At 31.2% G+C, this 15,437-nt stretch overlaps 1 protein-coding gene across 1 annotated transcript; it reads left to right on the top strand.

Annotated features, from left to right (window-relative positions):
- The first annotated feature begins 4,334 nt into the window (after positions 1 to 4,334).
- On the top strand, positions 4,335 to 8,493 carry LOC120216393 (BTB/POZ domain-containing protein NPY4-like). The gene is given in 6 exon segments (XM_039213833.1): positions 4,335 to 4,741; positions 5,669 to 5,787; positions 6,265 to 6,334; positions 6,499 to 7,432; positions 7,435 to 7,670; positions 7,752 to 8,493. Coding segments are annotated over 5 exon segments (1,869 nt in total). The 5' UTR covers positions 4,335 to 4,741; positions 5,669 to 5,725; the 3' UTR covers positions 8,319 to 8,493.
- The last annotated feature ends 6,944 nt before the right edge of the window (positions 8,494 to 15,437 follow it).

The following is a 15,437-nucleotide window of genomic DNA, read 5'->3' as shown; positions in this document are numbered from 1 at the left end:
TATTTTTAATAAAGAAATATAATTTATTTTGATTAGCAGTGACAAATACATGAAGGGGTTAAACTAATCTCAAGACTTCATAGTCCAAATAGGTGAAAGAATGCAATCATGATTGTGGTTTGGAAGTTGAAAAGATTCTAAATTGATTTTGACTATCATATTCGTATCCATAAAGTTAAGACCCTAAGAGCCGAATTGCATATGAGCAAGAATCTTTGGAAAGGGAAAATGGCAGTTCCATTGAACCACCAATGCCAAAGATGTATTTTATTTCTCTTCCCATTGAAACTATGAATCTAGAAAGCCATCAAACTTATCTTTACTTCAACGTGTCGGGGAGATGAATCTTTACTTTCTATGTTATCAAAACTTGGACCACATGATCTTCATCATTACACTTCACGCTCCTCCTCAACCTAGAACCACTTCCCACTGCATTTAACAAGACCATCAGAATCCGTGGCCATGTGCTTCGCCATAATTTCCAAACTACGTTAATTTATATAAAAAAATATTATTTTTTAAAAAATATTAGATTAAAACAGTTATATAAAAAAGAGGTTGAAAAATTATTATCTCATAATCATCTTAAATTATTTTAAAAAATTAGGAAAAGAAAGGGTCAGAAACATTTGTTGTATCGGTGTATGTGGCTGGTCCCCTGCATGAAGGTGTCGAGCAGGAAAGATGGTATGTTGTAATTTTGGAAAGGAAAAAAAGGTGGTATAAAGTAGAGATAATGTAGGGCAAAAACTGTTAATATGGACCAGAACACGTGGTATGGGTCAAATAGGTTAAAACACAGACTTGACATCCACAATCCTTGCCTTTTTATCCTTCGAGTTGGCATATTTGGTTCTGCTCGTATGCTTTTTTCATGAACAATATTATTCTCTATTATTAACATATTTGTCCATTTATGTATCTATATTTATATATACGTCAAATCATAATCTGTTAAATATAAAAGAACAAGCTCTTAATATGTATTAATCCAAAAATGAAAATAATTAGTTTATTTGTAAGTTGTAGTGTGGAACCTCTGAGTCTTCAGGAAGAATGGCAAGAATAGTTTTTTGCGTGAATGATTTGCTTTTGACTTAACCATAACTCTAAACATGCAATGCCAATTCTAGTTGATAGTTTGGATCTTTGGAAATATTTTTATTTTTATTTTTATATATCCAATATTACACTTCATCGACAATCAATCCCACATAGCATAGATTCCATTCATGCTAAATTTTGGCAACAAATCTAGCTAGCCACGTCTCTGTGTTTTCATTTTTCAATGTTTAAAAAATAAAACATATGATTTAGAGTAAATTGAGTTAAAAGGATTGTCACCGTTTCTATAGTACTCGATCCAAATTAATCAATCAATAGATTTAATGTTAATGGTTATTTAAAAAATAAAACAGTTGTTGGAAAATAGAGAAATCATATATGTTGAATATTTGACTTGAATATAAATAATTACTATGAGGGAGCTTTTAGCTTATTTGTGTATAAATAGTTGATTGGTAGTTGAATCCTCCATTTTTAGTGTTTGATAAACACATTTTTGAAAGATCTTATTGTGCAAAATAAACTGAAAATAAAAACGCTGGAAAATATAGCGGTTTGGAAGAGCTAATTGCAAAATAAGATGTTAAATGACATATTTAAACTTATTTTTTTTCATAATTACATCTTTACCATAAAACCTAATATAATGAAATAGCATTCATCCTAATATATTTAAGCTGAAATTTTATTTTATTATTCTATTTTTTAGTTGTAGATTCTCAAATATATTTTAATTAAGAAAATACACCAAAACATGAAAGTAAAAAAATGTAATGTTGATATTTTATACAAAGTTAATAGTATGTATCAATCTCACAATGTTAATATTTGTAAATAATAAATTTTCAAAAATATATTCAAAATTTTCAAAAATATTCACTAATTTTCTTAAGGAATTTTTAATTCCTTGTCAAAAACATTTTATCCGAATAATTTCACCCCAATAAAGAATAAAGTATTATAAAACATATATGTAATTAACAACTAAATATATCATACTCTTGTTTGTCATTTTACACATATCAACTATCATCTAAATTTTACCAAGCACTTCTATATAAACAATTAATTAAATTTGTTTTTCAAAATTAACTAATCAAATAAGTTGGTCAAACCAGCTACTGAATCAGCTACCAGTTGTTTACCAAACACCCCCTATATACATTTGATCTTGGGACACCCTTGTATTTTATCGTTTTTATGTTAATCCAGTTGATTTTTATTTTTCACAAAATAAAAACGTACAGAATTTTAAAAAAAAAATCAAAAAATTTTTGGAAAAAATATTTTAAAAGTATATGAGAAATCTTGTATATATTTTTACAAATTTTGGATTTTTAAAAAAATATATATAAACGATTCAGAATATTCTCAAATATATTTTTAAAAATTCATATTGCTTTAAAAAATATTTGATTTTAATAAAAAATTATACTTTTACTTTTTACATTTTTTTATCAAGCAGTACTTTTTTATTATGTCACATGATATTATGTGAGAAATATACCATTTGTTTAGGTGAAAAAATTAAGTCAAATGAAAGTGAAAATAAAAATAAAAATATTAGAGATAAAAAATTAACAAAAAATAATAATAACTTAAATATTAAAGTTCCTACATGTCATACAAAGTGAGTCTATTGTAATTTATTTTAAATATGGTGTGTGTGCATATCTCAAAGGTATAAATTGAATTAATAGAGAAAGAAAGAATTTAGAAGTTGATGGGCATGCAAGTGATGAGAATATTGATGCAAAAACAATGATAATACTATTAATAAAACTAAGAATAGTTATGGGGATGTGTTGAAAAGAATAATATATAATTGTGACATTGGATTGAATATATAATTGGAGCATTGCATGTTAGGCGACGGGAATAAAAGATTGTGGTCACTTAGTACCATGATTAGACAAACAATAATATAAAATATTGTCAAGGAATTTATTGATTACCTGTAATGAGCTTCATTATCTAGTATATTTGATATTAAGATAGGGAAATTAGTGGTCTTAATGACCTCTACTATATCCCACTACCTAGGGCTGTAAATAAGTTGAGTCGAGTTTGAATACTATTGAGTTTGACTCGACTTAAAAAGTTTAAATTCAAACTCAACTTAAAAAGTTTAAATTCGAGTTCGACTCAACTCAAAAGTTCATGAACTTAAAATTGTCAAGTTTGACTTAAACTCAAAATAAATAAATAATTTAAAGTTTAAATCGAGCTCGAAAAATCTTAAATTTAGAATTCTTAGACTTAGCTCGAATCTAAATCTTAAGCACACAAAATCTTATATTGCATTTAAAAACCAACTTATAAGTATAAATTTTTATTAATATTTTTTAAAAAAAATTAATATATTATTTTTCGAGTGGTTTAGGAGCTTTTCAAATCGAGTATCAAGTAGTTTTCTATATAAATTAGTTTTCATTGTACCAATCCTAAGCATTGCTTAGATGGGTCCAATCAATTAATATTTTAAAAAAAATTAAATTGTAGTGTTAGAATTTTAAAAATAATATTAACATTATTTTGAAGTGGTGTTAAATCTATTTTTAATATTTTTATATATAATTTTTATTTTTATATGATTCTGCACATGATTGCTTATAATTAAAATAAAAATTTAGTATTGTTAGAGAAGAAAATAAAATAAAAAGGCGAGCATGAAAGTGAAAGGTGTTCAAAATTGAAAAGAAGGGCCATTACTTAACCACGTGAAACCCAGAGCGGGGCCAAGGCCCATATCATTATATCACGATAATTTGTACCATGTCACGAGAAAACAATACCTATATTTCGTTATATTTATATTTATTATTGTTTAATTGGGTCCATATATATTATATAAAATTTATTTTATATGATTTATTTATATTATTTTTAAAATTTTAATATTAACCTTTAAAATATTAAATTTTAAAACTTTTAATCATTAAAATAAATATATTTATATAAATTAAAATTCATACTTATTACTAACTTTGAATTAAAAAATGAATAAATTTATGAAGAATAAAGCAATTTCATGAGATGGATAGCATTATTATCAAAGTACGAGATGGGGATGGATGGGTCGTTATCTAGTATACAGAGGATTGTTTTCATCACACACCACACTAAAACCAAGTGAAAGTGAAGTTTGTATTCAATAAAGGGAGCAGCACAGCTGTTCATGTCAGAATTGGCGTGCATTTGGATTCTATCAATTGCAGACAGTGAAAACAAATACCAAAAACAAAGATTGAATTCATACCATTGGTGTGGTCCTTGTTTTTTGTTTTTCTTCTTCTCTCCTTTTCTCTTTCAAAGTTTCTTGCTTTACAAAGGTTAATTATAAAAAGTTGATACATTTTTTCTGCAAAACCCAGAAAGGAAGTGTGCCCAAGTTTGGGTTTTTATTTATATATTCAGAAAAGAAAATAAAAAAAAGAAGTTAGGGTTTTTAAATTGAATGAGTGTGGGGGTTGAAATATGAATATACGAGGGATAAGAGAGGGTAAAAAGATCTTGTGGTGGTGACGGCGGTGCTGATTCTAAGGAGATAAAATAGAGAGAGGGTTAGGAACATATCTGAGATTTGGCCTTTTTTCTTTCAGCGGGTTTGATTTTGGACCTGAGAGCTGATTTGGGACATTTTAAGTTTCTTTTTTCTAGTTATCCCTCCAAGGTATGCTCAGATTCTAATGCTCTACATCTTCATTTCTTCTTCACGTTCTTTATGATAATCAAGCACTTTGTTTTGCGTTAGTTTGAGATAGATTTGTATTCCTTGTTCTTTTAGTTTTTTTTCTCTTGTTATTACCACATAGAAATTGTTCACAATGAACACAAGATCTTGTTGATGTGATGCCTTTATTTGTGTTATTGAGTCTATGTAGTGTCCATTCATCGTTTTGATCTTGCCGTTGTGTTGGTAAAAGAACATTTGTGTTCCCGAATTGATAGCTGTGTACCATTTTCTGAATTTTCAGAATCTTACGATAGAGTTTGGAGCAATTTCATTGGAATTGATGATTGCTAGTGAAACTTTTCTTCCCCCTTTAGGAACCTTCAAAAACCAAAAGTGATTCTCCATGTCCACTAATTTGTTGGTTTCTTCAACTGATGTTATCCTTCAGGTTAGTAAAAAAGGGTTTAAAATCTTAAGAGATGAGTTGTAAAGGAATGTGCAATTTGTGGGTTTTGGGGTATAGAGATCTCTGTGGACAAAAAATGCTCTTGGTAATAGAAAAAAAAATACAATAAGATAAACAAATAAAGGGCGGTGGTGTCAGTTTTGGGCAAGTGGGGGGTGTCTGGCTTTTGAGAATTATATATGTTGTGAGCATGTGTTTGTCCATGTCTCTTTTGCTCACCCTCGAGTCCTTTTACTTGGCGTTTAACCAACCGAGGAAGTAACCCTCTTCCTTGGGGTCTCTTCTCGGTCAATTGACCACTTTGTATTATTCTTTTTTTCTTCCCTCCCCTTATGTGGCCTTATTTTGTGTCAAAAGATTCAGTAATACTAAGAAATGCACATGATTTGCATCTGATCCATTACCCTTCCGAGGTTTTTAAAATCAGTTACTGATTTGCTCTGATTGAATATTTGTAGATCAAAGAGGAGCTGAAATATTGAGTGGGGAAGAGTTTTCAATATTTGTTTAGCAAGATGAAGTTTATGAAACTGGGATCCAAGCCTGATTCATTTCAGACTGATGGGGACAGTATCAGGTGAGCTTGAGATCTTACTTTATGGTGGTACCTAACAATTTTAAGTTCTTTCTTTTTTCCCCTCTCGATGTCTAGGAAAGGCATCATTTATCTACTTTTATTGACGTTTTTTTTACTTGTCCTCCCTTCAAAATTTTCTTCTCTGTTGAGCATATTTGGTAAGCATCAGTTGTGTAAGTGTTCATGGGGCTTTTGGGTTTTGAGGCATCTCGTAAACTTCTATACGTATTTTTCAGATGTATCAGGAATTCTCGAATGTGTTGCTTCAAGTTGACCTTAAAAACCCATTATTACTTTAAAATTATGTTGCTTCAACTCTTTGATTTTGTGTAATACTTGTGTATTGGGAATTTGGGATATGTTGATTTTCTTTTCAAAGTTTTATCATAATTCTGCTCATATTTTCCTACATTCAAGTTCAGTAATTATTTGTGCTTTAATTTTTTGCTGATATGTCCTAGCAAACATTAATGTCAGGTATGTTGCAACCGAGTTGGCAACCGACATAATCGTCAACGTTGGGGATGTGAAATTCTATTGTCACAAGGTATGAGCCCGTATCAATCTGTCATCATGCGAAGGATACAGTGTTTTAATTTGCATAAGAGATGTAAATAATTATATATTGCCGTTTCTTTTAGTTCATACGGTTTTCTTTTTTTCTTTTTGTTTTTTTATTGCTAACATCTATTGGCTATATTGTTCCTGTAGTTTCCATTGTTATCAAAAAGTGCACGCTTGCAAAAGCTGGTTGCAACATCTAATGATGAGATCGGAGATGAAACCCACATTCAGGACATACCTGGTGGACCTGCAGCTTTCGAAATATGTGCCAAGTTTTGTTATGGCATGACAGTGACTCTCAACGCATACAATGTTGTTGCAGCTCGTTGTGCAGCGGAGTACCTTGAAATGTATGAAACTGTTGAGAAAGGAAACCTTATCTATAAGATTGATGTCTTCCTCAATTCAAGTATATTCAGGAGCTGGAAAGATTCCATCACAGTTCTTCAAACAACAAAATCTCTACTTGCATGGTCCGAGGAATTAAAGGTGATCAGCCGCAGCCTTGATTCCATAGCTTCCAAGGCTTCAATCGATACTTCCCTGGTGGAGTGGTCATACACCTATAATAGGAAAAAGCTCCCATCAGAGAACGGAAACAGTCCTCAATGGAATGGTGTAAGAAAACAACAAACGGTTCCAAAGGACTGGTGGGTAGAAGATCTCTGTGAGCTTCATATTGATTTATACAAGCGAGTGATAACAACAATTAAAGCAAAGGGAAGAGTTTCAGGTGATGTAATTGGAGAAGCAGTACATGCATATGCCCTGAGAAGATTGCCGGGTTTTAGTAAGGGTATGATCCCGAATAACGATATCATAAAGTATCGTTCATTGGTGGAGACCATTGTGTGGCTTCTCCCAACTGAGAAAGGAACTGTTTCATGTAGCTTCTTGCTTAGATTATTAAGAGCAGCAATTTTATTGGATTGCGGTGAAATGGAGAGAAATGAGTTGACAAGGAGAATCAGTAAGCAGCTCCCCGAAGCAACAGTGACTGATCTCTTGATTCGATCTCCGGCTGGAGAAGCAACGATATATGATGTCGACATAGTTCACAACTTAGTCGAGGAGTTTATGACACACGTTTCTCAACCGATTCCTCTAAAAAGGAATTCAATGAGGGCACTAGAAGTCCCAAGTTTGGACCAGATGCTTCTAAAGTGTTGGTTGCAAAGCTAATTGATGGCTACCTAGCGGAAATTGCAGGAGATCCAAATTTACCGCTTTCTAAATTCGTCAATCTTGCTGAGCATATAGCTTCCGTCTCAAGACCTTCTCATGATGGACTTTACCGCGCCATAGACATGTATCTGAAGGTAATTTCTAGTATCTCAACTCTGGTTTATATTGTTGGAAAGTCGGGTCTTTAAGCTTTTCTTTGTCTTCTATCAATATAGGAACACCCTGGAATCAGCAAAAGTGAGAGAAAGAGAATATGCAGGTTAATGGACTGCAAGAAGCTGTCGGCTGAAGCCTGCATGCATGCTGTGCAAAATGAGAGGCTTCCCTTGCGTGTTGTCGTGCAGGTTCTCTTCTTTGTGCAAGTCAGGGCCACAGCTTCCTCCGGCAATAGCACCCCTGATCTTCCGGGGTCCGTTAGAGCCCTTCTTCCCGGAGGGTCCCACAGCAGCTCAAGGTCCACCGCTACAAACACCGAAGAGGACTGGGATTCGGTGCCAACAGCCGAGGATATCAAGGCTTTGAAAGGGGAGCTTGGTAATCTGAGATTAGGCAGTAATGGCAGCGATGGAAGCAGAAACGATGCAACCAAGAACGACGTTGAAAGAGCTTCTGTAAGTAGAATGAAAGGACTGGCAATGTCAAAGATCTTCTCAAAACTCTTGTCGAGTAAGGAAAGAAACGGAGAAATTAGCAGCACCGATACATCGGAGAGTCCTAGATCGGTGAATACCGAAGAAACAAAGTCTACTCCTTCCGCTAGTAGGAAACATTCACAATCTTAGTTCAGACTACACCTAGCAAAGGCTTGGAGATTGGCTTTTGTAAAATTTATCTTAAATGACAGTAGGGGGAATAGAACCGGCTCTTCAAGCTGGTTTACTACTTTTTTTTTCTCAAGTAAATGGAACGAGGGACGCACATTGAATACCTCGGGAATTGATTTCTAAAATGTTCAAAGCCCGTGTTTTGTTCCATATGCTGTGCCCCTTTTGGCTGCCATAATTTTTATTTAAACTGGAACTATCATAAATAGTTTAACCAAGAATAAATTTACATGGTGTCGGTTATTATTAATTTTTGAAATTGAAGTAAAATAATAATGTGTTAAATTGGAGTTTATAACCTTGAAATTCAATCATCACCGAGGATAAACAAAGTCCAATTCAGAGGTCATCCAGAGATTGGAGATTGAATAAGATTGTTTCAAGTGTGAAGCGTCAAATAACGTTTAGGAACTTTGAGGTTACGAGTACAGTATTAATTAGTATATATTATTTAATTATAATTAATTATTATAATATACAACTAAACTAATAATTGGAATATTTCTGCAAAAATAAATAAAAAAATTGTCGTATAAACTTAAGCTAACTTATTATTATGACTTACGTGTCTAATATTTAGACAATTTGAACCTACCAAATAGTTTCAGTGGTTAAAACAAATTTGTTCTCTATAGAGATTTTGAGTTATCGCATCTGCAAAATATTTACGTTATCAATTGATTAAGAAATTTATAAATAAATATTATTTTATATTTATTTCTTACCATTAAAAAAACATTTACACAAATTTGAGCATTTTCATTTTGGGAGCCCCGCCAGACTTAAATGGACATAGTGCAAAGTTCAGAGTATAAAGGACTTGCTGGCCTCATCAGTCTACTTAGAAAGCCCAAACTTATATGCATGCATTGGCCCATACAATTGGAAATAATGTGTTGCATTAATTACTAATTTCAATATATATAAGATTGTCATTACTATTCAATATACTATATTTGTAGTTTTTTTCTTAGGGCGTGAGTTATTTAGAGTATAAGAGAGTATTCGATTGAGTTAAAAAAAATTTTGTGTTAGTTAAGTTGATGAGTCTTATTTTATAATTAAATTTTTTTTGAAAATTTTTCAAGCCAAATTGAATTTATAAAATTCAAATCAAATTGAGTTGTTCTTTTTTTTCTCTTTAAATGTAATTGTAATTTCTTTTATAATATTATGATATATATTGGTTTGAATTTAAACAGTTTTATGCAGTCATAAAAGATATAGAAATATTTATTCGTTCTTTTTTACACATGCAAGTAAGATTTGTAACAATATTTAATAAATTAAATCATATATAAAATTATAAAATATATTTATAATATTTTTTTTAAATTTAGAACAAATTACTGATGAAATTGTGAAGGGTCAAAAAGAATTAATGGAAAGAAGAAATTGTAAAAAGAAAATCAATCAAATAATTAAATTGAATAAAATTAGAATAAATAAAAAATGAATAAAAAATGAATAAATTGTCATTGATAACAACTAAAAAAACCTATATATTAACCTGGGCCGGGTCGGGTAGTTAATTAATTCGGGACAGCCATAAGCCATAAGTAAGTGGTTATCAAGTACTGTCCAGATCGCTTTGTATAGTTGGTTGTAATTTATGCCTGGTACTTGTTTGTTCCCACAAGGATCGGGTGCATTCTTTTCCTACCGATTAGGTTTAAAAAAGTTTTTTAACGAGACCCTATTATTAGTATATATATTATTATATACAAAATTCCTTTTTCCAATAAAAAAACTTCAAATCTCAATCTTGCACAACTCAGATTGTTTTTAATAAAAAAGTTGACACAATTTTAACTCAAAATTTAAAGAGAAAAAACCAAACCTATAGTGTTGGATCAAAATTCATTGAGTATGGATCTCATGCTCATCCATAAGCATGCGATTTAAATTTGATTAAAAAAGAATTTAAAATGAATGAATAATTGCAAAAAATCACAGGGATCAATCAAAGTTGAATGAAAAAAAATTTAAAAAAAATAGAATATTGGTTTTCGAAAACAAACAGAAGCTACAGGGATAATTTAAGAGTGTATGGTTCAAATTTAATTGAAAGAAACTTAAAATGATAGAAGAATTTAAAAAAATAAATCAAAAACTAAATTATAAAAAAATTAAAATTATTATTTTTTATTTAATCAAGTTTTACTCATCTTAATTTAGAAGTAGTATTGAAATTCACAGTCAATCAAAACTGAAATAATATTCTTTACCATACATCATGGACTTGATTAACTGTATTTCTAATTCAACTATTAATTGTACCCCAATTATGAAATGTACTTGTTATAATCATCCCCGTGTTATGTGCGTATTCCAAGTTACTATAACATACTCTTACTTTTTTCCCCATAAAGAAAATGATTTTTTAGAAAAGAAAAGAAAAAGTTATTTGATAATTTTCCTACATGAAATTATGTTTAATAAAACAGAATAGCTTTTCAAGAGATTAATGTTGGATTCGTTTGGAATTATTATGTTGCCCAAAATAAAATGGTAGACAGCTATATAAGAGTATTTACCCCTCTTTAATTAAAGTCATTACAAGAACATAAAGTCACGGCTCTTTCGGCAGGTGCTTTCCTATCATGATATAAAATGACACACATCACATCGCTACTTATTGAAGCGGACGCCAATGCAACAGTTGCTTGGTTTAAATGATCCAAAGAAGGATCAGCCCTTACTGCTCTAGGCAAAAAGGTTCCTTCAATTTTGGGGATTTTTTTACTCTACATTTTTCTTCTTGAATAAGGAAGAGGCCAAGGGGGTCCACATTATATTAGATTTGGCGTTAATTATAAATTATGGAATCTTTTATAATTGTATTGATGATATAATTGGCCAAACATTCATCGTTAATAAATTATTATTTAATTATTCAATGAACCGGTATCATATTATATAAACTACAAAACGGTTGCATAATTGCATTGATTATTTATACCTTTAAAAGCAATGGTTTATATGAATGTTGTTGGTGATTATCACTTGGTGCAAAATCCTGTGACTATCGGTTGGTGTAAATGGATCGAGTTTAGAAAAATAAGATTATATTTATGTTTGTTTAGTTATCTTTAAAAGTATTTGATTTATGTTTATTTGAAATTTTAATATCTTGTTCGTGTTTGTTTGCTTATTTTTAAGGTTTTTGTGATTGGTTTGTTTAGTATTTGTGAGCATATTTGTTTGATTTTAATGAATAATTCATTATATATTCTCAATATGTCCGTTTAGTATTCGTCAACATATTGGTGAATTTTGTCACTTACTCCTTAAATTCCATGGACTTCATCGTTTGAACTCAAAAGTTCATCATACGTTCATCAATTTAAAAAATAAAAGAAAAATGGGAATTCAATAAAGGAATCGATAAATAAATTTATAAATGAGTCAATAAACAAGCTTTTAAGAGAATTTATTTATGAATATAAACAACTAAACACACATATATTCGTGTCCGTTTATTTATTATATGAGCATAAAAATATTTTTATATTCATTTATTTAATTTAATAAATAAAAAACAAATAAACATTTAAACAGCCTATAAAAAAATTATCGAACGCTTTACTCATATACGTGTTAATTATCAATTTATTTATTTTAAAGACGTGTACAGATAACCCATTGAGTTTTGGCAAGTATTTTAATACTTCTTTCAAGAAAATATCTCTTTCCTTCCATTTTAGTTTTCAAATAATGAAAGAACCTTCGAACAGTGACAGGTATTGTTGTAATTTATGCTTTTGTCTTTTTTAGAAAAATAAAAAAAGATCAGGACAAAACACAATCCTATAGAACCTCCTACATGGCCCATTGTTATGAAAAAAAACCACTTTAAAAAAAGAAACAAAAAACAAATTAAAAATGGAACCAAAAATCATTTGTACTACTCCTATCCACCTTATCCTATCCCATCAATAGCAATTCCAATTACACATCTAACCTCTCTACACTAAATAACAATAATAACAACAAAATCATATTCTCATATGTAATGGAGTAAGAGGGAGACAAGTAGTAGGTTACCCCTAACGTCAGGTTGAGAGTAATTTTCGTGGAAGACCTCCAACAGCTTCCGTAAAAGACCTCCAGCAGCTCTCGTGAAAGACCTCCAGCAGCTTCCTTGATAGATGATACCTTCAAATGTTGGATTTGGTTTTTAAAAAACAGCAGCTAAAAGTCAAGGCTCCCATCATCAATCTCAATCTCTTTTATATATATAAACAAAAGTGAAAATACACTTCAAATTAACGGGTTGAGCAGTTTGTGAATAGTTTGAATTTGATTCAATCACAGTTTGGTAAAAAACTCGATTCATGTTGATTTAATATAAATTTGAGCTCAACTCGAGACCTTAACGAGTTATTTTTTAATATAATTTTTTAGTACTTATATTAAAAAAATTATTTTATTCAAAAAAATTATTAATTTACTAATAGATAATAAATAAGATATAAATTGATAATCAATTAATTTTTTAATAAACAACAAAATAATATTAAATTTTTAATTAATATTTTACTACACTTAAAAATAAATCTAATTTATTATTGAGAAAAAAGCGTCAGTGACCGAAAATGACTTATAATATACGATTTTAACCAACTTTTTTGTGATTTGCGAAAATGACCAACAAAATCGCAACGCGATATCAAAATCGCAACGCGATTTAGAAAATCGCAACGTTGAAAAGAAAATCGCAACGCGATATTCAAGAAAATGCGAAAATCGCAACGCGATCTTCCAAGAATCACAATGCGATTCAGAAAATCGCAACGCGATTAAGAGAATCGCAACGCGATCTTCCAAGAATCACAATGCGATTCAGAAAATCGCAACGCGATTAAGAGAATCGCAACGCGATTCAGAAAATCGCAACACGATTCCAAGAATCGCAATGCGATTCAGAAAATGAGTAAATTCTTTCAAAAGCTGTTGCATTTGTTTCTTTCTTAAGAATTTTCTCTAAAAAGATAGTATCCGCGCGGACGTGTCGAAGACACGTATTACCACGACCACGACCACGACCACGACCACGACCCGAGACGAGACGGCGGCGGCGGCGGCGCGCGAGAGTCCCCCTTGTTCTCTTTCACTCAACAAGGAAATGGGAAATCCAAGCCTTAAATACACTTCCCAATAGTGTTTCCAATACTATGTGGGATTGAGCATTACTCAACACTTCAAAGAAAATATAGCAATTTTTGTAGTATTTTCCCACTTAATCCATATCTAAAAATATTAAAACATTTTATCAAGAGAATTAAAAGAGTTGTAGATATCTACATTTCAATTCAAACTTATACATATGGTTTTAATATGATAAAATGTTTTAATATTTTTAAATATGGATTAAGCGGGAAACATGCTACAAAAATTGTTATATTTTCTTTGAAGTGTTGAGTAATGCTCAATCCCACATAGTATTGGAAACACTATTGGGAAGTGTATTTAAGGCTTGGATTTCCCATTTCCTTGTTGAGTGAAAGAGAACAAGGGGGACTCTCGCGCGCCACCGCCGCCGCCTTCTCGTCTCGGGTCGTGGTCGTGGTCGTGGTCGTGGTAATACGTGTCTTCGACACGTCCGCGCGGATACTATCTTTTTAGAGAAAATTCTTAAGAAAGAAACAAATGCAACAGCTTTTGAAAGAATTTACTCATTTTCTAAATCGCATTGCGATTTTCTTAATCGCGTTACGATTCTTGGAATCGCGTTGCGATTTTCTGAATCGCGTTGCGATTCTTGGAATCGCGTTGCGATTCTTGGAATCGCGTTGCGATTCTTGGAATCGCGTTGCGATTATCTTAATCGCGTTGCGATTCTTGGAATCGCGTTGCGATTTTCTTAATCGCGTTGCGATTTTCTTAATCGCGTTGCGATTTTCTTAATCGCGTTGCGATTCTTGGAAGATCGCGTTGCAATTCTTGGAATCGCATTGCGATTTTCTGAATCGCGTTGCGATTCTTGGAAGATCGCGTTGCGATTTTATGAATCGCATTGCGATTCTTGGAAGATCGCGTTGCGATCTTCTTTTCAACGTTGCGCTTTTCTAAATCACGTTGCGGTTTTGATATCGCGTTGCGATTTTGTTGGTCATTTTGGCAAATCAAAAAAAATTTGATTAAAATCGTATATTATAAGACATTTTCGGTCACTGACGCTTTTTTCTCTTTATTATTTTATGTATTTGAGAATTGTTTGTTATTTTAGAATTTATACTTTAAAATTACTTCATACATTCTTTTGATAATTTTTTGATTAAATTTATTAAATTATGATTCTATTAAGCTCTATATAGTATTAGTAGATTTTACCAATACTTAATAAAATAAGGTAAAATTTTAGGTGAGCTTAACGAGCAATGAGTCGAGCAACAAATTTTCTTAACGAGCACGAGTCGAGCAAAATTTTAACGAGCTTAACGACCAACAAGTGAAATCAAGTAACAAATTTTTTAACAAGTATGAATCGAGCACTGTCCAACTACTATCGACTCGCTCGATAAGCACTCCTACCTACGACGCTAAAGATTGCATACATTCATTAATTCATATCGACCTTTATTCTCCTCCACCTACCTTTAATTCACTACAACAAAACAGATTTGTAGCGGCGTTTTAGATAAAACGCCGTTATGTTTTTACATATAGCACTCTTACGGTTTATATTTTGTTCTCTTAAATTTCCCCCTATCCACATATCTTCATGATTTATCACTTATACATAACTTACATTACATTCTTATGTATCACCATAAACCTTGGCTTGATTATTCTATCAGTAGCATATAATTACTTGGCTTGTCTCTTATAAGCATATAATTACATAACTTATTTAGGTTCTCCCATTATCACATAATTGTATTTTACATAAATCATGTAGCATATACAAAACATATCAATATATATAATCAGGCATACATACAAATTATGTAATACATATAATCACATATAGCACATAGATTCATATCAACCACATGCTCATGTTCATGACTTCATGCATACTACTCTAGGAAATAGACTCTTCACAAGTCTCATTTCCCTTAAACAATACAT

This window comes from Hibiscus syriacus, unplaced genomic scaffold (genome assembly GCF_006381635.1).
Source record: "Hibiscus syriacus cultivar Baekdansim isolate YM2019G1 unplaced genomic scaffold, ASM638163v2 tig00110160_pilon, whole genome shotgun sequence".
Taxonomy (NCBI): Eukaryota; Viridiplantae; Streptophyta; class Magnoliopsida; order Malvales; family Malvaceae; genus Hibiscus; species Hibiscus syriacus.
Note: the sequence above shows the minus strand (reverse complement) of the source record. Positions and strands in the feature narration are given on the sequence as shown.